This window comes from Nerophis lumbriciformis, linkage group LG19, assembly GCF_033978685.3.
Source record: "Nerophis lumbriciformis linkage group LG19, RoL_Nlum_v2.1, whole genome shotgun sequence".
Lineage (NCBI taxonomy): Eukaryota > Metazoa > Chordata > Actinopteri > Syngnathiformes > Syngnathidae > Nerophis > Nerophis lumbriciformis.
Genome location: NC_084566.2, coordinates 30,968,339 through 30,996,333, shown reverse-complemented (window position 1 = coordinate 30,996,333; position 27,995 = coordinate 30,968,339). Strand labels below are relative to the sequence as shown.

General features: G+C 39.1%; 1 protein-coding gene across 4 annotated transcripts in view; it reads left to right on the top strand.

Annotated features, from left to right (window-relative positions):
* The window catches only part of piezo2b (piezo-type mechanosensitive ion channel component 2b), a 210,226-nt gene that overhangs the window by 143,856 nt on the left and 38,375 nt on the right, over positions 1 to 27,995 (top strand). For all 4 annotated transcript variants that reach the window (XM_061978976.1, XM_061978975.1, XM_061978974.1 and 1 more), the window contains exons 24-32: positions 2,849 to 2,950; positions 3,185 to 3,350; positions 8,398 to 8,641; positions 10,933 to 11,050; positions 11,166 to 11,322; positions 11,846 to 11,935; positions 19,259 to 19,377; positions 19,552 to 19,620; positions 26,361 to 26,464. In XM_061978976.1, coding sequence (XP_061834960.1) covers positions 2,849 to 2,950; positions 3,185 to 3,350; positions 8,398 to 8,641; positions 10,933 to 11,050; positions 11,166 to 11,322; positions 11,846 to 11,935; positions 19,259 to 19,377; positions 19,552 to 19,620; positions 26,361 to 26,464 — 1,169 coding nt within the window. The remainder of the gene's footprint in view (positions 1 to 2,848; positions 2,951 to 3,184; positions 3,351 to 8,397; positions 8,642 to 10,932; positions 11,051 to 11,165; positions 11,323 to 11,845; positions 11,936 to 19,258; positions 19,378 to 19,551; positions 19,621 to 26,360; positions 26,465 to 27,995) is intronic.

Genomic DNA, 27,995 nt, shown 5'->3' with positions numbered 1-27,995 from the left:
TGTACTTCTCCCTACATCCGTGTACACAGAGGCGTTTTAAAAAGTCATAAATTTTACTTTTTGAAACCGATACCGATTATTTCCGATATTACATTTTAAGCATTTATCGGCCGATAATATCGGCAGCCCGATATCGGACATCTCTAATTCCAAATATTAAATAAACGTAAATAAAAGTCCACTTACAGTGGAGCCAATGGGAGGTCCTCTATTGTGCCCATAAAATCCAATAAATAACCATTCAAAAAGCGCCAACAATAGTCCATTTACCGTATTTTTCGGACTATAAGTCGCAGTTTTTTTCATAGTTTAGCCGGGCTCCAGTGCAACTTATATATGTTTTTTTCCTTCTTTATTATGCATTTTCGGCAAGTGCGACTTATACTCCGAAAAATACGGTACATTTTGTAACTTGAATATTAACCAAGTATTAGTGATATTATTATTATTATTATAAGTGCTAAGGTAGACAAACTATTTATAGCAGTGCTGTGATAACAAGCCTGTGTACAATTTTGACAAATTTTCCTTGCTTCCTTGCTCCCTGGAAGTTTATTGTAGATCATGAATCATGCTTCTCACCTGGAAAGTAGATAGCTGAGGACGTACTCCGACAAGTGGGTACACTTTGACAGCCATTTAGGACCTGGAAATGGATGAATGGATGGCTTTTCTTTGAGACGATTATAAGACATTCTTCATCTGAATGGGAATATGTGAACATCCCAGCAGTCGGCATCCTAATGACCGCAGACCTTGCACAGTATTTGATGCTTTATTATGTTTGTAGGCTCTCATAAAGTCTGCAGTGAGTAAAAATCAGTGACGAAGGGGAAAAAAAAGCAAATGTCGTGATGCGTTTTTTAAATTAATGCGCTGCATATGTTTAAAATGATCAAAATACATAAATATTAAAGGTTATCATAAATGTGCCTGTCACTACATTACATATATAGTTGTGCTCATAAGTTTACATACCCTGGGAGAATTTATTATTTCTTGGCCAAAGTACCCAAATGACCCTGATCAAAAGTTTACAGTGACTTTGATCTGATAACATGCACAAAAGTTGATGCAAACAGGTATGAATGGCTAATCAAGGTTCCAATCCTCACCTGTAGCAAAGCCATTTCTGCGCAAATGTCACAAAGAAACCCACTTACATTACGCCAAACAGCACAGAGACAAGCCTCAAAACTTCTGGAACAAAGTAATTTGGAGTGATGGCTTTCTTCTGGCGACTCGACCATGCAGCCCATTTTTCTTCAAGTGCCTCCTTATTGTGCATCTTGAAACAGTCACACCACAATTTTTCAGAGAGTCCTGTATTTCAGCTGAAGTTATTTGTGGATTTTTCTTTGCATCTCGAACAATTTTCCTGGCAGTTGTGGCTGAAATCTTTGCTGGTCTACCTGAATCCCTCATTTTCCACTTCTTAATCAGCGTTTGAACACTGCTGATTGGCATTCTCAATTTCTTGGATAGCTTTTTATACCCCTTTCCTGTTTTATGCAGTTCAATTACCCTTTCTCGCAGATCCTTTGACAATTATTTTGCCCTCCCCATGACTCAGAATCCAGAAACATCTGTGCAGCACTGGATGAAAGATGCAATAGTCTGTCAGAAGCCCAGAAACTCACTGACCTTTTATACACACACATTAATTCCAAACAAACATGTCACAGGTGAGGATTGGAACCTTGATTAGCCATTCAAACATGTTTGTGTCAACAAACATGTTATCACCGTGCATGTTATCAGATCAAAGTCACAGGGGTATGTAAACTTTTGATCGGGGTCATTTGGGTACTTTCTTTTGTCATTTTGATTTAAAAAGAGTAAACACAGTTTTTTGCCAATAAATAGCTTCACACTACCATTAAGCATGAGTGGAAGAAAGGTTTTTGTGTTATCATTCATATTCTCTGAGGAATGGCCAAGAAATCATAAATTCTCCCAGAGTATGTAAACTAATGAGCACGACTGTATACTTTCAGCATGTATAAAAACCATAATTGAGGTGTTTGGATGTTTTTAAGGGCTTTATAGGCAGAATAGAGCGGCTCCCTTATTAGGTTCCATTGTAAGCGGACTTTTGATCACATTTATTTGATATTTAGAATGCACAAAAAAATAAATAGCATCCGTCGTCATGTCTCTCGTAATGATTGTGAACAAATAGGGAAAAATTTTAAAAAAAAAGTGCAGTTCCCCGTTAAGACTTAGACTTCCTTTTTATTGTCATTCAAATTTGAACTTTACAGCACAGATAAGAACGAAATTTCGTTACATAAGCTCATGGTAGTGCAGGATAAAAAAAGCAATAAGGTGCGTATATAAATAAATAAATATATATAAATGATATATAAATATATATATAAAATAAATAAATATATATAAATAAATAGATTACTGTACAGATAAATATATTGCACTTTTTCACATGCGTCCACGTTTATGGATGTATGTTATATTGTCTTTTTTGTTCCAGCGAGTTAATCCATTTTGGGGGGAGTTGAGAGGATAATTTAATTATGATGCATTCAAGAGTCTTACGGCCTGAGGGAAGAAGCTGTTACAGAACCTGGAGGTTCTGCTTCGGAGGCTGCGGAACCTCTTTCTAGAGTCCAGCAGTGAAAACAGTCCTTGGTGGGGGTGGGAGGAGTCTTTGCAGGTTTTCTGAGCCCTGGTCAGGCAGCGGCTTTTTGCGATCTCCTGGATAGGAGGAAGAGGAGTCCTGATGATCTTTTCCGCCGTCCTCACCACTCTTGGGCTTGGATATCATGACTTCATGAGTCTTGTTCTGATCAGAGATATTCATATTGATGTGTGCATGCATTCATTTCAGACTATCCTTGGAGATTCCCAAGCTCCAAGACAGACTCCAATGTGGTGAAGTGGCTCTATGTCCCCGACTTCCTCTCCAGGCCCAATCCATCCTTCCTTATCTGTATGTTTCTTTGCCTCCTTCCTCTAAATTTGTGGAGCTCATGGCGATAAATAATGACATTTATCAGGCTTTTATTGTGTGTTTTTCATTGATTTCCATAGCAACGCACTTTAACTCCCTTTCAATTCAATTTGAGATTTGTGTCAGTTGGGCGTACTGTACATTACAATCGAAACAGTAGTAAAGAGTAAATAAAAGTTCATGTTATGTTTTTGTCCTCTCCATCGCCTCCAGACGACTTCATGCTGCTGCTGTGTGCCTCAATGCAGAGGCAGGTGTTTGACGATGAAAACAAGGCGGCCGTCCGCATCATGGCCGGAGACAACGTGGAGATCTGCAGGGATCTGGATGCGTCCTCCTTCAGTGTTCACAACCCCGTCCCGGACTTCATCCACTGCAGGTACATGGTGTACTACTACTCTTACACTAGTACTGAGATCATCCATTCATCCGGTTTCCACCGCTTGTCCCTCACGGGGTCGCGGGGAGTGCTTAGATCAGTGGTTCTTAACCTTGTTGCAGGTACCGAACCCCAACAGTTTGATATGCGTATTCACCGAACCCTTCTTTAGTGAACAATATATATACCGGTATATATATATATTTTTTTCAAATTTAAGAAAAAGTCGTATGTTTTTTTACTGGTGCACAAAATGAACCGTGCATGAACATCACCTTGTTCAAAGAACAAAACCAACACAGTGCATGAACTCACAACAAATTACACACCTTACACACATTACCATGAATTGATTAACGTGGACCCCGACTTAAACAAGTTGAAAAACTTATTCAGGTGTTACCATTTAGTGGTCAATTGTACGGAATATGTACCGTATTTTTCGGACTATAAGTCGCAGTTTTTTTTCATAGTTTGGCTCCAGTGCAACTTATATATGTTTTTTTCCTTCTTTATTATGCATTTTCGGCAGGTGCGACTTATACTCCGAAAAATACGGTACTGTACTGTGCATTCTCTTCCTTTGCAATCTGCTAGTAAAAGTTTCAATCAATCAATCAAAAAACCTGCAAATTAGAGGGAACATTTTTTGGGGCAGTGATTTTTAACCACTGTGCCGCGGCACTAGTGTGCCGTGATATATTGCCTAGTGTGCCGTGGGAAATTATGCAACTTCACCTAATTGGTCCAAAAAATATTTTTTGCAAATCAATCATAATAATGTGGCATTATCTAGTGCCTGTGCTGTGTAGAGCTTGGCAGGGTAACCATGTAATACTCCATACCAGTAGGTGGCAGCAGGTAGTTCATTGCTTTGTAGAAGTCGGAACGCGTCGAGGATGGTTTGTCGTGATCCCAATAGGCAGAGCACAGCGGGAAACAGCGTGCAGGTAAAAAGGTATGTAACGCTTAAACCAAAAATCAACAAAAGGCAAGTCTCGCTAGGAAAAGGCACTGAAGCATAGGGATGGCTATGTAAAACAAAAGTAAAACTGAACTGGCTACAAAGTCAACAAAAACAGAATGCTGGACGACAGCAAAAACTTACAGCGTGTGGAGCAAAGACGGCGTCCACAAAGCACATCCCGTACATGACATGACAATCAGCAATGTCCCCTCAAAGAAGGATAGTCCGTATCAGATAGGGAGAAGTTTTTATTTACACGATGAGTCGGGTGTGTCTTGACCTCTGCCGAACCCTTGAGGCCGACTCACCGAACCCCTAGGGTTCAATCGAACCCAGGTTAAGAACCACTGCCTTATTATAACCCTAACCCTCTAACCCTAAACAAATAACTCTAAATTAAGTCTTTGTTACTTAGAATATGTTCCCCTAGTGTCCAAAAAACTCAAAATTAAGTCTTTGTTACTTAGAATATGTTCCCCATACTAAAGTGTTACCAAAAACATATAACTTTGTCTTGAATTTTAAAAACAACAACATTTAATTTTTCACTAAAGAAGGGTTCGGTGAATGTGCATATGAAACTGGTGGGGTTCGGTACCTCCAACAAGGTTAAGAACCACTGCCTTAGAGGAAAAAATAATTTAAAACATTTGTACGCACGTACAACACTTCTACCTTTAGCATATCAGTATGTGGAATTAAATGGATTAAGCAAAGATGTTAAACATTGTACTGATATGATCCAGTTAAGAGGTTGTTCAAATGAATAGTGCTTACAAAGTACAAAGAAGAAACATTAGAAAAATACTTTCAACCTTATTGAAAATAAGATATTATTCATCTCAGTATGTTAATAATGACTGAATTAATTACATATTACAAAACTTTTGTTTATACTAATTCACAGATTTGATTTTATTATATAAAAAGGTCAGTAAATGATTCTATATATTTGTAAACGCTCTGAAGTGGGAAAGGGATAGGATTAAATAAGCTTTGCTTCTTCCTACCCCTTTTCGGGTATGATGTAAACAGAAATGATATGAAATTGTGCGATGTATTATGCTGTAAGTGTGTTCATGTTCGAAATAAACTAAAGAAAGAAAGAAACCAACAAACTGGGAAGTGAGGGACAAGCCACTTTGTCTGGTCTTGTTTTTCCCCACGACAAACCTGGTCTTGATGTATACGTCACTCGACTCCTTGAGGTACAGGCCAGATGGAGTTACAAAAGGCCGAGATTGCATACCGACCGGTCAGTCTGCTCCTATTGATCCCCTCAGCGCTTCACATTCCACTGTTTTGATGCACAAAGTGGACATGTCTTTTATTTACGCACTCTGTGTCCATCAACAAGGCCGCACACCAAAACCTCTCTGCACTTATTCCATCCTTTCGCACGCACCCCCACCCGCCAGGATCAAATAACGGACACGCGGAGGGGGGGAGAAATCCATAATCCGCAAAAACACTCTGTCGGTCACTGCGCTACTTAGGCACTTTTGCCCTGTGCTGTAACTCAATAAATAGCTTTCAAGTATGGAAAAGGTATTTTCTCGCTAACCCATCAAGGCAGCAATTGATCATCTCAACGGTGTTGTTGGTGCCAGGGCCATCAAATGAATGCTGCTTCCTATCGTTTCACCGCATCCATCATATAATGCAGACCTGGGCAAATTAAGGCCCGGGGGCCACATGCGGCCCATTAAGCTTTTCAACCTGGCCCGCCGGACATTCCCAAATAATTTTTTAGATCTTTAAGATGGAAACTGTAGCTGCCATTATGATGTGTAGTGATGTTTTCAAATGACCGTAAGTCTTGAACTATACAAAGTACAAACCCTGTTTCCTTATGAGTTGGGAAATTGTGTTAGATGTAAATATAAACGGAATACAATGATTTGCAAATCATTTTCAACCCATATTCAGTTGAATATGCTACAAAGACAACATATTTGATGTTCAAACTGATAAACATTTTGCAAATAATCATTAACTTTAGAATTTGATGGCAGCAACACGTGACAAAGAAGTTGGGAAAGGTGGCAATAAATACTGATAAAGTTGAGGAATGCTCATCAAACACTTATTTGGAACATCCCACAGGTGAACAGGCAAATTGGGAACAGGTGGGTGCCATGATTGGGTATAAAAACAGCTTCCCAAAAAATGCTCAGTCTTTCACAAGAAAGGATGGGGCGAGGTACACCCCTTTGTCCACAACTGCGTGAGCAAATAGTCAAACAGTTTAAGAACAACCTTTCTCAAAGGGCAGTTGCAAGAAATTCAGAGATTTCAACATCTACAATCCATAATATCATCAAAAGGTTCAGAGAATCTGGAGAAATCACTCCACGTAAGCAGCATGGCCGGAAACCAACATTGAATGACCATGACCTTCGATCCATCAGACGGCACTGTATCAAAAACCGACATCAATCACATAAGGATATCACCACATGGGCTCAGGAACACTTCAGAAAACCACTGTCACTAAATACAGTTGTAAGTGCAAGTTAAAGCTCTACCATGCAAAGCGAAAGCCATTTATCAACAACATCCAGAAACGCCGCCGGCTTCTCTGGGCCCGAGATCATCTAAGATGGACTCATGCAAAGTGGAAAAGTGTTCTGTGGTCTGACGAGTCCACATTTCAAATTGTTTTTGGAAATATTTGACATCGTGTCCTCCGGACCAAGGGGGAAGCGAACCATCCAGACTGTTATCGACGCAAAGTTCAAAAGCCAGCATCTGTGATGGTATGGGGGTGCATTAGTGCCCAAGACATGGGTAACTTACACATCTGTGAAGGCACCATTAATGCTGAAAGGTACATACAGGTTTTGGAACAACATATGCTGCCATCTAAGCGCCGTCTTTTTCATGGACGCCCCTGCTTATTTCAGCAAGACAATGCCAAGCCACATTCAGCACGTGTTACAACAGCGTAGCTTCGTAAAAAAAGAGTGCGGGTACTTTCCTGGCCCGCCTGCAGTCCAGGCCTGTCCCCCATCGAAAACGTGTGGCGCATTATGAAGCGTAAAATACGACAGCGGACTGTTGAACGACTGAAGCTCTACATAAAACAGGAATGGGAAAAAATTCCACTTTCAAAGCTTCAACAATTAGTTTCCTCAGTTCCCAATCGTTTATTGAGTGTTGTTAAAAGAAAAGGCCATGTAACACAGTGGTGAACATGCCCTTTCCCAACTACTTTGGCACGTGTTGCAGCCATGAAATTCTAAGTTAATTATTATTTGCAAAAAAAAAAATAAAGTTTATGAGTTTGAACATCAAATATCTTGTCTTTGTAGTGCATTCAATTGAATATGGGTTGAAAAGATTTGCAAATCATCATTTATATTTACATCTAACACAATTTCCCAACTCATATGGAAACGGGGTTTGTATTTCAATGCTTGGAATCTGCGCTTTTGCATGATATACTAGTTACTATGGTAATCTAATTAGTTACTATGGTCATCTAAGTCACAGAAGCTCAGACGAGGCACCAAGCAGTGTTTCCACAGAGTGTTTCCAGAGCGGCCAGCCTGAAATGCGGGTGTCAGGGACAGACACGGAAGGAGATTTTTACAACAAAGTTCTAAAGCTGTCAATATTCAGTGTTTTATCGTTCATAGTTAATATTGTAAATCCCACATTCTTTATTTTCATGTACATTCTGGGTATATGAGTGTTTGTATTAGTGTCCCTATTAAGCAGATATATCGACCCCCAGACATTTTTTTTCTCTAAATTTGGCCCCTGAGTCAAAATAATTGCCCAGCCCTGATATAGTGTATAATGGTAGAGCGCAGCATCCATACACATGCCAATAACACACACACACACACACACACACACACACACACACACACACTCACAAACACACACAAAATCCGCTGCGAGCGTCCACTCAGCTGGGTTATAAGCATGCCAACAGGCGCGACTAAAAGGTTCTATTTCAAGACGCAGGTTTATTTTCTTTCTATCAAAGCTGAAATGTGAGCCAAGATGCTCGGATGAAGTGCAGGTTTCAAGTCAGCGCTTTAACCGTCGCCCCTTTTTTTTTCTCACCAGGTCCTACCTGGACATGTTGAAAGTCATCATGTTCAGCTACCTGTTCTGGTTCGTGCTGACCATCATCTTCATCACGGGCACCACGCGCATTAGTGTGTTTTGCATGGGCTACTTGGTGGCGTGTTTCTACTTCCTGCTCTTTGGCGGCGAACTCTTGCTCAAGCCTATCAAGAAGATCCTCCACTACTGGGACTTCCTGATCGCCTACAACATATTTGTCATCACCATGAAGAACATTTTGTCCGTGAGTAAGCAGTTACAAGTACTTTATTAGTGAATAGTAATACCGTATTTTTCGGAGTATAAGTCGCACCGGAGTATAAGTCTCACCTGCCGAAAATGCATAATAAAGAAGGAAAAAAAACATTTATAAGTCGCATTTTTTGGGGAAATTTATTTGATAAAACCCAACACCAAGAATAGACATTTGAAAGGCAATTTAAAATAAATAAAGAATAGTGAACAACAGGGTGAATAAGTGTACGTTATATGAGGCATAAATAACCAACTGAGAACGTGCCTGGTATGTTAACGTAACATATTATGGTAAGAGTCATTCAAATAACTATAACATATAGAACATGCTATACGTATACCAAACAATCTGTCACTCCTAATCGCTAAATACCATGAAATCTTATACGTCTAGTCTCTTACGTGAATGAGCTAAATAATATTATTTGATATTTTACGGTAATGTGTTAATAATTTCACACATAAGTCGCTCCTGAGTATAAGTCGCACCCCCGGCCAAACTATGAAAAAAACTGTGACTTATAGTCCGAAAAATATGGTACAAAGTTGATCATACAGTAGTGACGGCTATAATTGTTATAATAAATATAAAACATATTTACTAGAGATGTCCGATAAATGCTTTAAAGTGTAAATTATCAATATCGGGTTCAAAAAGTAACATTTATGACTTTTTAAAGCGCCGCTGTACGGAGTGGTACACGGACATAGGGAGAAGTACAGAGCAGTTGCGTCTCCCAGTCATACTTGCCAATCCTCCCGATTTTCCCGGGAGACTCCCGAATTTCAGTGCCCTTCCAGAAAATCTCCCGGGGCAAACATTTCTCACTATTTCCACCCAGACAACAATATTGGGGGCGTGCCTTAAAGGCACACTGCAAAAAGTCAGTGTTCAAAAACAAGAGAAAAAAAAATACAAAAAATTAGGGGTATTTTATTTGAACTAAGCAACATTATCTGCCAATAGAACAAGAACATTTGGCTTGTCAAGACTTTCCAAAACAAGTAAAATTAGCTAACCTCAATGAACCCAAAAATACCTCAAAATAAGTATAGTCTCACTAATAACAACTGTACTACTATATGAGTACGTATTTTCTATTGTTTCATTGAAAATAAAACGGCAAAGTACATTTGGCTGTCATCTGTTTTAATATGAGACATAATTGTGTCAAAGTCATGATTTTCTTTTTTACATGCTTGAAATAAGAAATTATTACTTTAAAAAAGTAGTTTTATACTTGTGAGTGTTGATGACACAGCTTTGCAACAGTTGATATTCTAGTTCCAAGCATGTTTTACTCAATATAGGTCATCAAATCTCAGCAACAAGCTGTAATATCTTACTGAGATCATTTAGGACCAAAACACTTAAAACAAGTAAAACACTCTAACATAAAATCTGCTTAGTGAGAAGAATGATCTTATCAGACAGAAAATAAGCAAATATCACCCTTATTTGAGATATTTAATCTTACTTAAATTTCAGTTTTTGCAGTGCACCGCCTTTGCGTGCCGGCCCAATCACATAATATCTACAGCTTTTCTCACACACAAGTGAATGCAAGCCATACTTGGTCAACAGCCTTACAGGTCACACTGAGGGTGGCCGTATAAACAACTTTAACACTGTTACAAATATGCGCCACACTGTGAACCCACACCAAACAAGAATGACAAACACATTTTGGGAGAACATCCGCACCGTAACACAACAAACACAACAGAACAAATACCCAGAACCCCTTGCAGCTCTAACTCTTCCGGGACGCTACAATAACACCCCCCGTTATCCCTCCCCCCACCTCGACCCCGCCCACCTCAACTTCCTCATGCTCTCTCAGGGAGAGCATGTCCCAAATTCCAAGCTGCTGTTTTGAGGCATGTTAAAAAAAATAATGCACTTTGTGACTTCAATAATAAATATGGCAGTGCCATGTTGGCACTTTTTTCCATAACTTGAGTTGATTTATTTTGGAAAACCTTGTTACATTGTTTAATGCATCCAGCGGGGCATCACAACAAAATTAGGCATAATAATGTGTTAATTCCACGACTGTATACATCGGTATCGGTTGATATCGGAATCGGTAATTAAGAGTTGGACAATATCAGAATATCGGATATCGGCAAAAAAGCCATTATCGGACATATCTAATAATTTTCTTCACCGAGAATGTTATGTTTTTACGCGACTTTTGTTGATTGCTGCAATTATTTTTTGGCATTCCATTCTAACGTTAAGAAGAAGTGTCCAACCCACACACCTGTTGTTCCCAGATCCTGGCGTGCGGCTACATCAAATCTTTGATCCCAAAGCAGTGCTGGCTCATCCAGCTCCTCAGCCTGGCCTGCACCATCAAGGAGTACAACATCAACACCAACCAGGATCACCTGAGTAGGAGCGCATGCGCCTTGGCATCACCACAACATGACTGAGCACTGACGTGTGTGTGGGTGTGTGGGTGTGTGGGTGTGTGTGTGTGTGTGTGTGTGTGTGTGTGTGTGAGCAGCCACTGACGAGAGGTGCGAGCTTCCCAGCGATGAGGCGGGCATCATCTGGGACAGCATATGCTTTGCCTTCCTGCTGCTGCAGCGCCGCGTCTTCATGAGCTACTACTTCCTTCACGTGGTGGCTGACATCCGAGCGTCACAGATCCTCGCTTGCAGGTATGCACGCTCTTTTGGTATGCTCGGTATTTGATTTTTAAAAAAAATATGTATTTGAACTCTAAAGGCTTAGTGGCCACATGCGTGGACAGCACCTTTTAGCTCTTATTTCCAAAATTGTGTACACTGCTGAATTGGGGTCTTATGGCCGCTTATGTGGACACTTATACTGCCATCTGGTGGTGTCAGAAGAGTATAACATACAATGGAATTTGGGAAAAAAAAGTGTAAAAATAAGAATTAGCATGTCACTAAACATGAAGTACACGTTTGTGTACTTATGGACTAAGTACATCATATCAAAAGATGATTCTTAGTTTTTATTCTAATTAGGGTCCAAAAAGCCCAAATAGCAAAGAGAGAAAAGAAAAAAAAAGCATGTAAATAAACAGCTTGGGCCTTAAGAGGTTAATGAACAAATGCAGAGATTTTTGTACAACTTGATCCGATCCAAAACGAGGATCGTTCTGCCTTGGTTGTGGTCTACACAACTGTGTTGCTGATGTGTGTGTCTGTCGCTCAGAGGGGCGGAGCTTTTTCAGGCCACCATTGTGAAGGCGGTTCGAGAGCGACTGGAGGAGGAGCGAAAATCTGTAGAGCAGCTAAAGCGACAGTAAGAATTTTTTATTTTTTTTAAATGTCTCTTTTTTTTTATCCTAACCCAGTGTTTTTCAACCACTGTGCCACGGCATACAGTCTGGTGTGCCGTTGGAGATTATCTGATTTCACCTATTTGGGTTAAAAATATTTTTTGCAAACCAGTAATTATAGTCTGCAAATGATGTGTTGTTGTTGAGTGTCGGTGCTGTCTAGAGCTCGGCAGAGTAACCGTGTCATGCTCTTCCATATCAGTAGGTGGCAGCCGGTAGCTAATTGCTTTGTAGATGTCGGAAACAGCGGGAGGCAGGGTGCAGGTAAAAAAGTATCTAATGCTTAAACCAAAAATAAACAAAAGGCGAGTACTCTTAAGAAAAGGCATTTAAGCTTAGGGAAGGCTATGCAGAACGAAACTAAGACTGAACTGGCTACAAAGTAAACAAAAACAGAATGCAAAGACGGCGTCCACAATGTATATCCGAACATGACTTGACAATCAACAATGTCCCCACAAAGAAGGATAAAAACAACTGAAATATTCTTGATTGCTAAAACAAAGTAGATGCGGGAAATATCGCTCAAAGGAAAACATGAAACTGCTACAGGAAAATACCACAAAAAAGAGAAAAAGCCACCAAAATAGGAGCGCAAGACAAGAACTAAAACTCTACAAACAGGAAAACAGCAAAAAACTCCAAATAAGTTATGGCGTGATGTGACAGGTGGTGACAGTACACCTATTTTGAGACAAGAGCTATATTGATGCATGCTTGGTTATGGTTTAAAGTCATATCCAACAATTGCGAGAACGACTTTTTACTGTCAATTAATTTTTTAATGATTTCTGCCGGATTTCTTCAACGCAAAAAATGTGCCTTGGCTCAAAAAAGGTTGAAAAACACTGTCCTAACCTACTACCACCTTATTACTTTTTTTGTATTGTTCTTGTTCTTTTTCCAGTTTGACCAGTTTGATTTTTGCAAACATTTTCTAGCTAAAAAGTAGGGAAATACAATGTAGTCTATGGATGTTCTCATTCATCTAGGTCGGGGTCGGCAACGCGCAGCTTTAGAGCCAAAAACGGCTCTTTAGCGCCGCCCTAGTGGCTCCCTGGAGCTTTTTCAAAAATGGAAAAAAATTTGGGGAAAAAAATATTTTTTTGTTTTAATATGGTTTCTCTAGGAGGACAAACATGACACAAACCTTCCTAATTGTTAGAAATCCCACTGTTTACATTAAACATGTTTCACTGATGAGAGTATTTGGCGCGCGACATTTTGTCCTAATTTCGAAAGTCCTTGAACGCACCGTAGTTTGTTTACATGTACAACTTTCCTTGATGCTGCCACAGAAAGACGTGTTTTATGCCACTCCTTCTTTGTCTCTATTTGTCCATCAAACGTTTTATGCTGTGCGTGAATCCACAAGGCTCAGCTTTGTTGATGTTATTGACTTGTGTGGAGTGCTAATCAGACTTATTTGATCACTGCAAGCTAATCGATGCTAACATGCTATTTATGCTAGCTGTATGTACATATTGCATCATTACGCCTCGTATTTTAGGTATATTTGAGATCATTTTATTTGTAGTTTCCGTTTTGTTCAACTTGTACACACACATCTATACCTTTGGCCATTCTAAGCCAGTAATTTCCAGGAGTTATCTCACCCTCTGAAAAGCCTCTGTTTTAGTAATGTTTTCCAATGTTGTAAAAATGTGTAGAATAAATATTACATTTCAACATTTCTGTCAACGAAGATTTGCATCAGCCTGCGACACATAGTCATTTTGATAGTCGGCTAATATAGCTAATGTAGACACTTACATCATGTGTTGCCTTCATTATAACACTTATATAAGGCTTTACATTTTTTTTGCGGCTCCAGGCAGATTTTTTTTTTTGTATTTTTGGTCTAATGTGGCTCTTTCAACATTTTGGGTTGCCGACCCCTGATCTCGGTCTTTGTAATCTCAGGGCATTCAATTGTTTCGTCTCTCATCGCTGCGAAACGTCTTCTAAGACAACCCAAACAGTCCAGTTGGGATCGATTGAATGCTCCGAGAAATACAATGTTGTTTTCAAAATACATTTTGAATTATTTTTTCAATACCATCCATGGTTGCACGTATAAAAATCTCAACTACAAATAAAAGACAACCTGTAGATAGTCTTATATCCAGGCTATAATTCTAATACTGTAAAAAAGTGTAATTGACCTCAATTACCAGTCAGAATATGTTTAAATATGTTAAAATGTAAGCCATTATTATATATTTAAATGTATACTGAGTATAGTGCAGCTAATTATATTTGCCCCTACCCAAGACTATTGAAATTTCACTTAAATGGAATTTTTACTATTAGACACAGTTTAGTGATTAAGTGATGAAAAGGCATCACAAAATTAGGTTCAGTTTTGGTCTCTCTAGACCGGGGGTCAGCAACCCGCGGCTCTTTAGTGCCACCCTAGTGGCTCCCTGGAGTAGTTTTCAAAAAGGATTGAAAATGGAAAAAGATGGGGGAAAAATATTTTTTTTGTTTGAGGACAAACATGACACAAACCTTCCCAAATGTTAAAAACCCCACTGTTTAATATGTTTGTGTGTGCTTCACTGATGAGAATATTTGGTAAACATTGTTTTGTACTACTAATTTCGACGGTGCTTGAACTCCCCATAGTGTGGACTGTGACGCAACAGTTTGTTTACATGTAAAATCTTCCACTCCTTCTCTGTCTCATTTTGTCCACCAAATGTTTTATACTGTGCGTGAATGCTGTTGTTGATGTTGTTGACTTGTTGGAGTGCTAATCGGACATATTTGGTCAGTCCATGACTGCAAGCTAATCAATATCAACATGCTATTTAGGCTAGCTATATGTACATATTGAATCATTATGCCTCATTTTTTGATAGTAGGCTAATATATTCCATCCATCCATCTTCTTCCGCTTATCCGACAGGCTAATATAGACACTTACATCATGTGTTTCCTTCATTATAATACTTATATAAGACTTTTAGAGTCATTTTGATAGTAGGCTAATATAGACACTTACGTCATGTGTGTTATATAAGACTTTTAATTTTTTGCGGCTACAGACAGATTTTTATTTTTTTATTTTTGGGTACAATATGGCGCTTTCGATGTTTTGGGTTGCCGACCCCTGCTCTAGACACTAAAATATTACCAGCCTTTAAGTGACGCTGACACATCCAACATAATGATTTCTCTCGATTTTGATAGCCAATTAGGCCTCATTTAAGTGATTTATCATTCAGAAAGCCATTAAAAGTATATTGTGTAAAACAGTAGATGCTTTCAGATCGTTGTCACTCACTTTTTAACATCAACACTGCACTGCAAAAAGTCAGTGTTCAAAAACAAGAAAAAAAAATACAAAAATTAGGGGTATTTTATTCGAACTAAGCAAAATTATCTGCCAATAGAACAAGAAAATTCGGCTTGTCAAGACTTTCCAAAACAACTAAAATTAGCTAACCTCAATGAAGCCAAAAATACCTTAAAATAAGTATATTCTCACTAATAACAAGTGCTCTTTTCTTGGTAGAAAAAAAAATGAGACCTTTTTGCTCAATATGTTGAAAAATATTCCTAACCTTCGTCTTGTGTTAGGGTTGGTACCGACCCGTTTTAGTTTTTAAATGCATAAAAGAACCACATAAATTTATTTTTTTGCATCACAGCTTTTTGACTTTGTCAGGAACCTCTATTTCAACAAAATAAAACAGTTTTTTTTTTTTACTAAATTATAAAATGTTCTGGTTGAAATTATGACCTTGGTGTTGTTAGGGTCGGTTTCAACCCAGTTATAAAAATAAGATTATAAAGCAATAATTAGAGCCAAAACTGAACACACTGACAGCCAGCTCCTCTCCCAATCATGTGAGCTTTAGGGGATTCTCATTTTACCTTGTTATCCAGTACAAAAACAAACAAAGACGGGCATGTCCAGACATGTGAGGTCAATTCAGTATAGAGTTGGTGACTTGCAGAGTGCACATCTCCAATTTGCAGCATGCAAAAATGAAAAAAAGATTTACAGTGAGAGAAATTCTGGATAATTTTTTGGGTGAAAATGAGGGAGAGGACACAGAGCAGCATAGTGATACGGATGAACAGGTTTCTGTCCAGAAGACACAGACACATCTGATGAGTCTGATAAGGAGGTCATACCAAAGACTATAAAAATGGGAACCATTACCTCTCTGCTTGGCACTCAGCATTAAGGCTTGGAATTAAAGTAGCAATGATTGTCACACACACACTAGGTGTGGCAAAATTATTCTCTGCATTTGACCCATCACCCTTGATCACCCCCTGGGAGGTGAGGGGAGCAGTGGGCAGCAGCGGTGGCCATGCCCGGGAATCATTTTTGGTGATTTAACCCCCAATTCCAAGCCTTGATGCTGAGTGCCAAGCAGGGAGGTAATGGCTCCCATTTTTATAGTCTTTGGTATGACTCGGCCGGGGTTTTAACTCACAATCTACCCATCTCAGGGCGGACACTCTAACCACTAGGCCACTGAGTAGGTCTTGGGGTTAAATTGGGGGTTAAATCACCAAAAATGATTCCCGGGCGTGGCACCGCTGCTGCCCACTGCTCCCCTCACCTCCCAGGTGGTGAACAAGGGGATGGGTCAAATGCAGAGGACAAATTTCACCGCACCTAGTGTGTGTGTGACTATCATTGCTACTTTAACTTTAACTTAACTTAACTTGATTTGCTGTTGTTTGTTTGACCTTGCAAATCTATATTTTGTGTTATGACTTGTTCTGCTTTTCATTTTGTGTTTGTCTTAAAGTTCTGTTGCTGAAAAAAATACTTTTTAGCCTTTTTCTTGAAGTAAATATACAGGTAAAAGCCAGTAAATTAGAATATTTTGAAAAACTTGATTTATTTCAGTAATTGCATTCAAAAGGTGTAACTTGTACATTATATTTATTCATTGCACACAGACTGATGCATTCAAATGTTTATTTCATTTAATTTTGATGATTTGAAGTGGCAACAAATGAAAATCCAAAATTCCGTGTGTCACAACATTAGAATATTACTTAAGGCTAATACAAAAAAGGGATTTTTAGAAATGTTGGCCAACTGAAAAGTATGAAAATGAAAAATATGAGCATGTCCAATACTCAATACTTGGTTGGAGCTCCTTTTGCCTCAATTACTGCGTTAATGCGGCGTGGCATGGAGTCGATGAGTTTCTGGCACTGCTCAGGTGTTATGAGAGCCCAGGTTGCTCTGATAGTGGCCTTCAACTCTTCTGCGTTTTTGGGTCTGGCATTATGCATCTTCCTTTTCACAATACCCCACAGATTTTCTATGGGGCTAAGGTCAGGGGAGTTGGCGGGCCAATTTAGAACAGAAATACCATGGTCCGTAAACCAGGCACGGGTAGATTTTGCGCTGTGTGCAGGCGCCAAGTCCTGTTGGAACTTGAAATCTCCATCTCCATAGAGCAGGTCAGCAGCAGGAAGCATGAAGTGCTCTAAAACTTGCTGGTAGACGGCTGCGTTGACCCTGGATCTCAGGAAACAGAGTGGACCGACACCAGCAGATGACATGGCACCCCAAACCATCACCCAACCATGCAAATTTTGCATTTTCTTTGGAAATCGAGGTCCCAGAGTCTGGAGGAAGACAGGAGAGGCACAGGATCCACGTTGCCTGAAGTCTAGTGTAAAGTTTCCACCATCAGTGATGGTTTGGGGTGCCATGTCATCTGCTGGTGTCGGTCCACTCTGTTTCCTGAGATCCAGGGTCAACGCAGCCGTCTACCAGCAAGTTTTAGAGCACTTCATGCTTCCTGCTGCTGACCTGCTCTATGGAGATGGAGATTTCAAGTTCCAACAGGACTTGGCGCCTGCACACAGCGCAAAATCTACCCGTGCCTGGTTTACGGACCATGGTATTTCTGTTCTAAATTGGCCCGCCAACTCCCCTGACCTTAGCCCCATAGAAAATCTGTGGGGTATTGTGAAAAGGAAGATGCAGAATGCCAGACCCAAAAACGCAGAAGAGTTGAAGGCCACTATCAGAGCAACCTGGGCTCTCATAACACCTGAGCAGTGCCAGAAACTCATCGACTCCATGCCACGCCGCATTAACGCAGTAATTGAGGCAAAAGGAGCTCCAACCAAGTATTGAGTATTGTACATGCTCATATTTTTCATTTTCATACTTTTCAGTTGGCCAACATTTCTAAAAATCCCTTTTTTGTATTAGCCTTAAGTAATATTCTAATTTTGTGACACACGGAATTTTGGATTTTCATTTGTTGCCACTTCAAATCATCAAAATTAAATGAAATAAACATTTGAATGCATCAGTCTGTGTGCAATGAATAAATATAATGTACAAGTTACACCTTTTGAATGCAATTACTGAAATAAATCAAGTTTTTCAAAATATTCTAATTTACTGGCTTTTACCTGTATATGGGTCGAAATTGACCCGTAACACCATAGATGTTACTTTAGTTAAAATTATTAAAATGAAAAAATGAATAAAACAAATTTAGTTAAGAGATGTGTTCTAATACCCCTCAGTAATAGTCAGGTAGCACCACAACCTTTTATTTATTTATACGATTCTCTTGAAGTTAATTTTAATTTTTTTTAAATTGAAATCGAGGGGTATACTGACAAAAAAAAGGCCCAATGGCCCACACCAAAAATATTAAAACCAATATTTTCATGGATAAGGAAGCTTAACAAGGTAACCAAGAAATGAGAAACAAATTGGATGATAGATAATTGTTTTTAGTGTATTTTACAGCTGATTTAAGACATGGGTCAAAACCTACCCGTTAACATAAGAGATGGTAACAGAAAGCTAACACAAGAGGAAGGTTAAATGAAGTAAATGCTAGTGCCATTATCTTGACATAATGATATGCGCTCGGCATCATGAATTTTTTTTTCTTGCTTGAAGTAAGAAGTTATTACTTTAAAAAAGTATTTTTATACTTGTGAGTGTTGATGACACAGCTTTGCATCAGTTGATATTCTAGTTTCAAGCATGTTTTACTCAACATAGGTCATAAAATCTCAGCAACAAGCTGTAATATCTTACTGAGATCATTTAGGACCAAAACCCTTAAAACAAGTAAAACACTCTAACATAAAATCTGCTTAGTGAGAAGAATGATCTTATCAGACAGAAAATAAGCAAATATCACCCTTATTTGAGATATTTAATCTTACTTAAATTTCAGTTTTTGCAGTGTAGCATGACAACACATTAGTGGCGCTTCCGTGTTGGCTTACATCACAAGTTGACGACATCTTCTCCGTGGTGTCACCAGGATGGAGCGCATTAAGGTGAGGCAGCAAAAGTTTAAGCGGGGCAAGGAGAAGATGCAGAGCATCGTGCAGGAATCTGGAGAAGGACAGACGCCCGTCCAGCCAGAGGAGGACGATGACGGTATGACGAAGGCCCCTGGGGGCCTCTCACTTCTACCACAGGGCAGTCACATGATGTGCTGCCGATGATGATTATGATGATAGTGCTGCTGCAGGAACGTAGCTACGCCTTATTGTCTTCATGACGTTCATTTTGTTTGTGACATGTTGCACTGATGTATTTGTTAAATTTTAGGAGCACAGCGAGCGAAAGCCAAGACCAAAAAAAAGCTCTGGTGGAGGCCGTGGGTTGACCATGCTTCCAGTAGGTTGACCCCCCACCTGCCTCCCCTCTTTTCTCATCCTCCACTCTCATTGGCCCTTGTGTCCTCGACCAGAACGCAGAGGATTCCCAGACTGTCAAAGGGCTCCGAAGGCACCAGCCGCCCTCCAGACTTTAGTCTTTTTCTGTTTCTATTTAAGGACCCTCGTTGACTGTCGCTCCGTGAAGAGGCACTTGTAGCTTTAAATGATGTACTACGTGTGTGTTGCAGCACAACGGCATCGCCTTAAATAGACACAAAAAGAATGGGGGACAACGAGAAAATGACTAACGGCTGGAGTTGCGTTTTATTGATATTATTTTGTACCTCTGTCTCGGCCTGAGGAGCCCCCAGTAGGGAATCGCTCACTCTTACATTTTCATGCAAAGATATGAAGTCTTCTCGCCTTTATTCTCAGAAGGCTCTAAAGGTTTCATTCTTTGCCCGCAGACATGATCAGACCAACAAGTATCACCAAGGGAAGATCACCTATCACCGTAAAGGTTTTTCTTCTCGAGACAAGTTTAACACCTTTTGATTGCCATTTGGTCAGTTCATTAGCAGCATCACTCAAAAGCTGCATGACTGCTTTCCATGGCGCTTTGGAAACCTGTGGCACATAGGTCAAGGAAGAAATGGTCACATTTTGTTGCAGATCTGGAATTATAGGTGCAAACTTAGGAAATTATGTTACCATCCACTGGCATTGGGGGACCGGTTAGGGATGTGACCCGTCAAATTCAGCAGATAGAACTTACCGTATTTTTCGGACTATAAGTCGCAGTTTTTTTCATAGTTTGGCCGGGGGTGCGACTTATACTCAGGAGCGACTTATGTGTGAAATTATTAACACATTACCGTAAAATATCAAATAAAATTATTTAGCTCATTCACGTAAGAGACTAGACGTATAAGAGTTCATGGGATTTAGCGATTAGGAGTGACAGATTGTTTGGTAAACGTATAGCATGTTCTATATGTGTACAGCTCCTATAATGGACATTGGAGTGTTACTTTCAATACAGCTCCACTAATGGACATTGGAGTGTTACTTTCAAAGGCAAAATTAAAGTATTGCTAGAAACATAATTTTATATGGGACTTTATTGTATTATATGTATAGTACATGTTCCAAAAAGAAAAAAAAAGCATAAAACACCACCAGAATTAGAGATATTACATGTCAAAGTGATGAAGCTTAGTGTTACGCTCATGACTTGGTGTAACTAAACATTACCCTATAAGATGAAGGCAATTGCATTTTATTGATATTTGAAATGTATTCAATGTTTATAAATTAATATTTAAATATACTAAATGTAAAAAAAGGGAATAAATATTCAAAATAAGATCATTAAATTAAATCTAGTTTGGTTACGCCAGGGGTGCTCACACTTTTTCTGCAGGCGAGCTACTTTTCAATTGATCAAGTCGTGGGGATCTACCTCATTCATATATATAATTTATATTTACTTATTTATGAAATATATGTTTTTGTTAACAAGTTAAAGGTGTTTAATGATAATGCAAGCATGTTTAATACATATAGTTAATATTGTTAACAAGTTAAAGGTGTTTAATGATAATACAAGTATGTTTAATACATATAGTTAATATTGTTAACAAGTTAAAGGTGTTTAATGATAATGCAAGCATGTTTAATACATATAGTTAATATTGTTAATACATTAAAGGTGTTTAATGATAATACAAGTATGTTTAATACATATAGTTAATATTGTTAACAAGTTAAAGGTGTTTAAAGATAATGCAAGTATGTTTAACACATATAGTTAATATTGTTAACAAGTTAAAGGTGGTTAAAAATTATACAAGCATGTTTAACACAAATAGTTAATATTGTTAACAACTTAAAGGTGGTTAAAGATAATACAAGCATGTTTAACACATATAGTTAATATTGTTAACAACTTAAAGGTGGTTAAAGATAATACAAGCATGTTTAACACATATAGATTCCTTTCTTTCATGAAGACAAGAATATAAGTTGGTGTATTACCTGATTCTGATGACTTGCATTGATTGGAATCAGACAGTGGTGATGATAACGTCCGCATTTTCGAATGGAGGAGAAAAAAAGTCCTCCTTTCTGTCCAATACCACATGAAAGTGGTTGGTTTTTGGCATCTTATTTGTCCAGCTTCCGTACTCCTTTGTATACACTTTACAAGAAATACATTGTCGGCAAACTCCGTAGCTTGCTAGCTTGTGCACGCCAGCTTTCTGAGACTCTTATTTTGGTAGCGCAGGCAGGATGAAGCAGAGCTTTTATTGTGCAACTGTGCAGTCGGTCTTTGGAGTTTTGACGACAGGTACGGCGCCAGAGTCTGTTGAAATAAAGTGTTTCTCGCCTTCCAGTCGGTAATTTTAATGAGCTGGCAGCAGCCAGCGTCATCTCAGAAGACCCTCGGGTGCCGTGAATGTCAATCAAGTGACGAAAGTGACGTCATAGTGAAGATTTATGATCGCTCATTTTTAAGACTATTTTTTTAATGCCTGGCTGGTGATCGACTGACACACCCTCCGAGATCGACCGGTAGATCGCGATCGACGTAATGAGCACCCCTGGGTTACGCCATCATGAGCGCAACACAAGGTTGTAAAAGTCTCAACTACAATTCTAAATAAGATGTCAAAAGCAAACTGAAATCAAATACACACAGCTTAAAGATTGATCAATACCTATTTAAATTTAGTAATACATAAATATGATGATTTATCAAAATATAAAAGAAATATACCTGAACAGAACGCTCATGATGGTTACACCAAAAAGTAACGCTATGAGTCGCGTTTTTCCAAGTTTTTGGGGCATTTTTATGCTATTTCCAAGCATCTCCTTTTTATTATCCTTGATTTTAAATGGTCAAACTAATGCATGTCATATATGCATGCCCTAGTAAACAAACAAAAAAGTCATATTTATTTTGATTGTTACACTTTGAAGTACCAGAGCTGTACACATATGTTATAGTTATTTGAATGACTCTTACCATAATATGTTACGTTAACATACCAGGCACGTTCTCAGTTGGTTATTTATGCCTCATATAACGTACACTTATTCAGCCTGTTGTTCACTATTCTTTATTTATTTTAAATTGCCTTTCAAATGTCTATTCTTGGTGTTGGGTTTTATCAAATAAATTTCCCCAAAAAATGCGACCTATACTCCAGTGCGACTTATATGTTTTTTTCCTTCTTTATTATGCATTTTCGGCCGGAGCGACTTATAGTCCGAAAAATACGGTATATTTATTGTCAGTGTCATCCAGGAACATTTTTTAAAGGTTTAATTTGAATGCCCATCAATAATTTGCTCAAAACTTGCTAACGGTTTTACTCTCCCAACTGCGTGGCGCAATTGGGAGAGTGGCCGTGCCAGCAACCTGAGGGTTCCTGGTTCAATCCCCACCTTCTACCAACCTCGTCACGTCTGTTGTGTCCTGGAGCAAGACACCTTGCTCCTGATGGGTCGTGGCTAGGGCCTTGCATGGCAGCTCCCGCCATCAGTGTGTGAATGTGTGTATGAATGGGTGAATGTGGAAATAGTGTCAAAGCGCTTTGAGCACCTTGAAGGTAGAAAAGCGCTATACACGTATACCATTTACATCTTTGCACTGCTGTCTGCATTGACCTGATCACTGACCATATAGCAACCTGCACCGCCTTTCAGGTAACCATCCGCATTTAAGGTAAAGGAGCATTTACACTCAAAATAAACTGCGTGATTAATTTGCGTATATACTAGGGGTGTAACGGTACGTGTATTTGTATTGAACCGTTTCGGTACAGGGGTTCCGGTTTGGTTCGGAGGTGTACCGAACGAGTTTCCACACGAACATATTAAGTAGCGTAACGCACGTTGTGTAAACAATGCACACCGAGGCACAACACACGGCATGCTAGCAGCGGGCTACGATAGACTGACCATACGTCCTCTTTTCACCGGACATGTCCTCTTTTGCGGGGCTGTCAGGGCGGAGTTTCTTAAATGACTCAAATGTCCGGCATTTTGAGTTAGGGTTGCGTGTATTTTCAATGTACGTTCAGGGTTAAGAAGGGGTTAAAAACAAAACAAATTGTGCGTGCAGCAGCATTGGTGAGGGAGGGGCAGAGACAGAGAGAGAGAGAGAGTTATGATAAACGCGCATGCGTCGCCAGGCTCTGCTTTTTATCCATAGATTTATCAGATTTAATTTTTTATTATCTATAGCAGGGGTGTCAAAAGTGTGCCCCGGAGGCCATTTGCGGCCCACAGCTAATGTTTTAAAGGCCCACGGCACATTCTAAAAATACTATTAAAATAAACAAAAACATAACAAAAGTGAAATAAAAAAGCTTAAAGGTTAAATGTAATTTAGAAAAAGTTGCAATGTTGACTAATAAAACAAAGCTGGTTTTTTTTCTTTCAAACTCTCATTGCTCAAAACATAATATTGAATCAAAATGTTATTATGAATTATTGACCTATCCAAGGTTCCCATTACTTCACATCAAATATTCCACTAAGAAAAATATTTTTGGTGGAAGATTTTGCAAGTTTGGTAAATAAATAACCAAAAAATTAATATTTTGTTGTTTTCTTACTGTCCTGAAAATGAACCAAACCGTGACCCCTAAACCGAGGTACGTACCAAACCGAAATTTTTGTGTACCGTTACACCCCTAGTATATACAAAACCCCGTTTCGATATGAGTTGGGAATTGTGTTAGATGTAAATATAAACTGAATGAAATTATTTGCAAATCATTTTCAACCCATATTCAGTTGAATATCCTACAAAGACAACATATTTGATGTTCAAACTGATAAACGTTTTTTTTTGTGCAAATAATCATTAACTTTAGAATTTGATGCCAGCAACACGTGACAAAGAAGTTGGGAAAGGTGGCAATAAATACTGATAAAGTTGAGTAGTGCTCATCAAACACTTATTTGGAACAGGCAAATTGGGAACAGGTGGGTGCCATGATTGGGTATAAAAGTAGATTCCATGAAATGCTCAGTCATTCACAAACAAGGATGGGGTGAGGGTCACCACTTTGTCAACAAATGCGTGAGCAAATTGTTGAACAGTTTAAAAAAAACCTTTCTCAACCAGCTATTGCAAGGAATTTAGGGATTTCACCATCTGCGGTCCATAATATCATCAAAGGGTTCAGAGAATCTGGAGAAATCACTGCACGTAAGCAGCTAAGCCCGTGACCTTCGATCCCTCAGGCTGTACTGCATCAACAGGCGACATCAGTGTGTAAAGGATATCACCACATGGGCTCAGAAACACTTCAGAAACCCACTGTCAGTAACTACAGTTAGTCGCTACATCTGTAAGTGCAAGTTAAAACTCTCCTATGCAAGGCGAAAACCGTTTATCAACAACACCCAGAAACGCCGTCGGCTTCGCTGGGCCTGAGCTCATCTAAGATGGACTGTTGCAAAGTGGAAAAGTGTTCTGTGGTCTGACGAGTCCACAATTCATATTGTTTTTGGAAACTGTGGACGTCGTGTCCTCCGGACCAAAGAGGAAACGAAGCATCCGGATTGTTATAGGCGCAAAGTTGAAAAGCCAGCATCTGTGATGGTATGGGGGTGTATTAGTGCCCAAGACATGGGTAACTTACATATCTGTGAAGGCGCCATTAATGCTGAAAGGTACATACAGGTTTTGGAGTAACATGTTGCCATCCAAGCAACGTTACCATGGACGCCCCTGCTTATTTCAGCAAGACAATGCCAAGCCAAGTGTTACATCAACGTGGCTTCATAGTAAAAGAGTGCGGGTACTAGACTGGCCTGCCTGTAGTCCAGACTTGTCTCCCATTGAAAATGTGTGGCGCAATATGAAGCCTAAAATACCACAATGGAGACCCCCGGACTGTTGAACAACTTAAGCTGTACATCAAGCAAGAATGGGAAAGAATTCTACCTGAGAAGCTTAAAAAATGTTTCTCCTCATTTCCCAAACGTTTACTGAGTGTTGTTAAAAGGAAAGGCCATGTAACACAGTGGTGAACATGCCCTTTCCCAACTACTTTGGCACGTGTTGCAGCCATGAAATTCTAAGTTAATTATTTGCAAAAAAAAAATCAAGTTTATGAGTTTGAACATCAAATATCTTGTCTTTGTAGTGCATTCAACTGAATATGGGTTGAAAAGGAGTTGCAAATCATTGTATTCCGTTTATATTTACATCTAACACAATTTCCCAACTCATGGAAACGGGGTTTGTACATGACTAATGTAATTTTTGTGATTAATCACATGAGTAAACTCTTTGTTTTGGCAGCCCTAATTTAAACATGTTAGTTAGTGATGTCTCCTGGGTTACTTGTTTGGTTCTCGCTCATGTCTGCTACTGCATTCCCCCTTCCCGTCCCCAACACTTGAAATAATTTCGCCGTATCCCAGCATCCCCCTTTCACCTCCCACCCAGCCACACTTCTGTTCAAGGACACAAGTCAGCCTTGTTGCTTTTAACTCTGCTGTCGACTCAAATCATCACTGCGCTTTGTGCTCGTAACCATGTTAGTCACATTGTTATCCACGTGTTAGTCCACATTTTAGTCACATGATTTAAGTGTGTCAAGTTGCAGTTTTCACTTGTTTGGACGTCTTTGTTTTTTCCTTCAGTGAGGGTCCCCTTTGCAGCCCTACATGTTGTTGTTGTTGTTTGTGTTGTTGTGGAAACTCCAAAGTTATCTGTGCTGTTCCTCTCAGTGGTTAGAAGTGGCGAATATTACTTGTTTGAAACGGACAGCGAGGAGGAGGACGAAGAGGAGGATCAGAAGGAAGAGGAGCTGCCAAAGAAGTCGGCCTTTCAGGTGCATTGAGCGCAGATGCCTTTTGTTCCTTTCAGATGTTAAGCAGCGTTTTCTTTATTCAAACTGTGCCACGGATGAAATTGTTGTTTCTGGCAGAATAGCAACACAAACACTGTAGTCATTAATCACATGCTGTGCTACTCTTAATGATCTTTTTAATGATTGTATTTATCTTTTAACATGTTTATAACTAGGGATGATGTTTGATAAGAAATTATCAAGTTCGAGCCTATTATCGAATCCTCTTATCCAACCGATTCCTGATCGATTCTCTTATCGAGTCCAGATAGGTTGTTGTATATGGAAAAAAAACACACAATATTTGGTTTAACAAATCACTTCACATTCTCCACTGCTCGCTACTATAGTATTACCATATCTGAGTTATTGTGCAGAAATGTGCGCTACATTCGTTAACCGTGTTACAAAAAAGATCAATTAGACTGATACATAATGTTGGATATAGAGAACATACAAACACTTTATTTATTAAGTCAAAAATATTAAAGTTCGATGATTTGGTAAAATTGCAAAGAGCTAAAATGATGTGGAATTAAATGATGGAATGGATTAAGTAAAGAAGTGAAACATTGTACTGATATGACCTAGTTTAAGAGGTTGTTCAAATGAATAGTGCTTACAAAGCACAAAGAAGAATTATGAGAAATACTTTTTCAACCTAATTGAAAATAAGATATTCTTCATCTCAGTATATTAATAATGACTGAATTAATTAATTACATATTACAAAACTGTTGTGTACACCAACGTTCCCTCTAAGGTGCGCGCCTGCCCAATTGCGCACTGCTCACGCGTCCTCTGCGCACAGCAAACTAATGCCGCGCAGGAAATCAAAAAATCCCATCTGAACTTTAAACAAAATAAACACATTACAATTTATTCTGTATGATTTTGCAATGCAACTCGGTGAGTGACAGGTGACAACAAGAGTGGCCCCAATGAATAAAACAATCTTTGTCAACACAGTTCAATTATCGTCAACTTTACGGACAGGAATTCCATCAATCACTTTATTGAGCAAAACTGTTTGTAACCACACCAAAAACATGAGTAAAAAAAACTTTTATCTATAAAAACTGGTAATTTTCTGCCATACAAACCAGGCTTAAACCAACGTTATCATCCGTCATTTCCACAGAAGCCGCTCGCTCTCTTACCTGCACCAACACAAGCACTCATGGCACTTAGCCAGTGCTGCGTTTATGGCCACACAAAAAGTCAGACAACCCCAACGCCACACAATGTGTAAATGCCAGGTTGTAACATTCTGACTCCACAATCAGATGTGTGCTTATTTTACTGCCATTTATTAGGAATGTTAATCTAAGGATATTATTCATGAAATATTGTCACTAGATTTCATAAATGCTAATAAAAAGATGTATTTTACAGACAGAAAGTTACAGGAACTTAATGTAATCTCTGAAAGGGGTAACATTTCTTTTAAAGGGGAACATTATCACAATTTCAGAAGGGTTAAAACCATTAAAAATCAGTTCCCAGTGGCTTA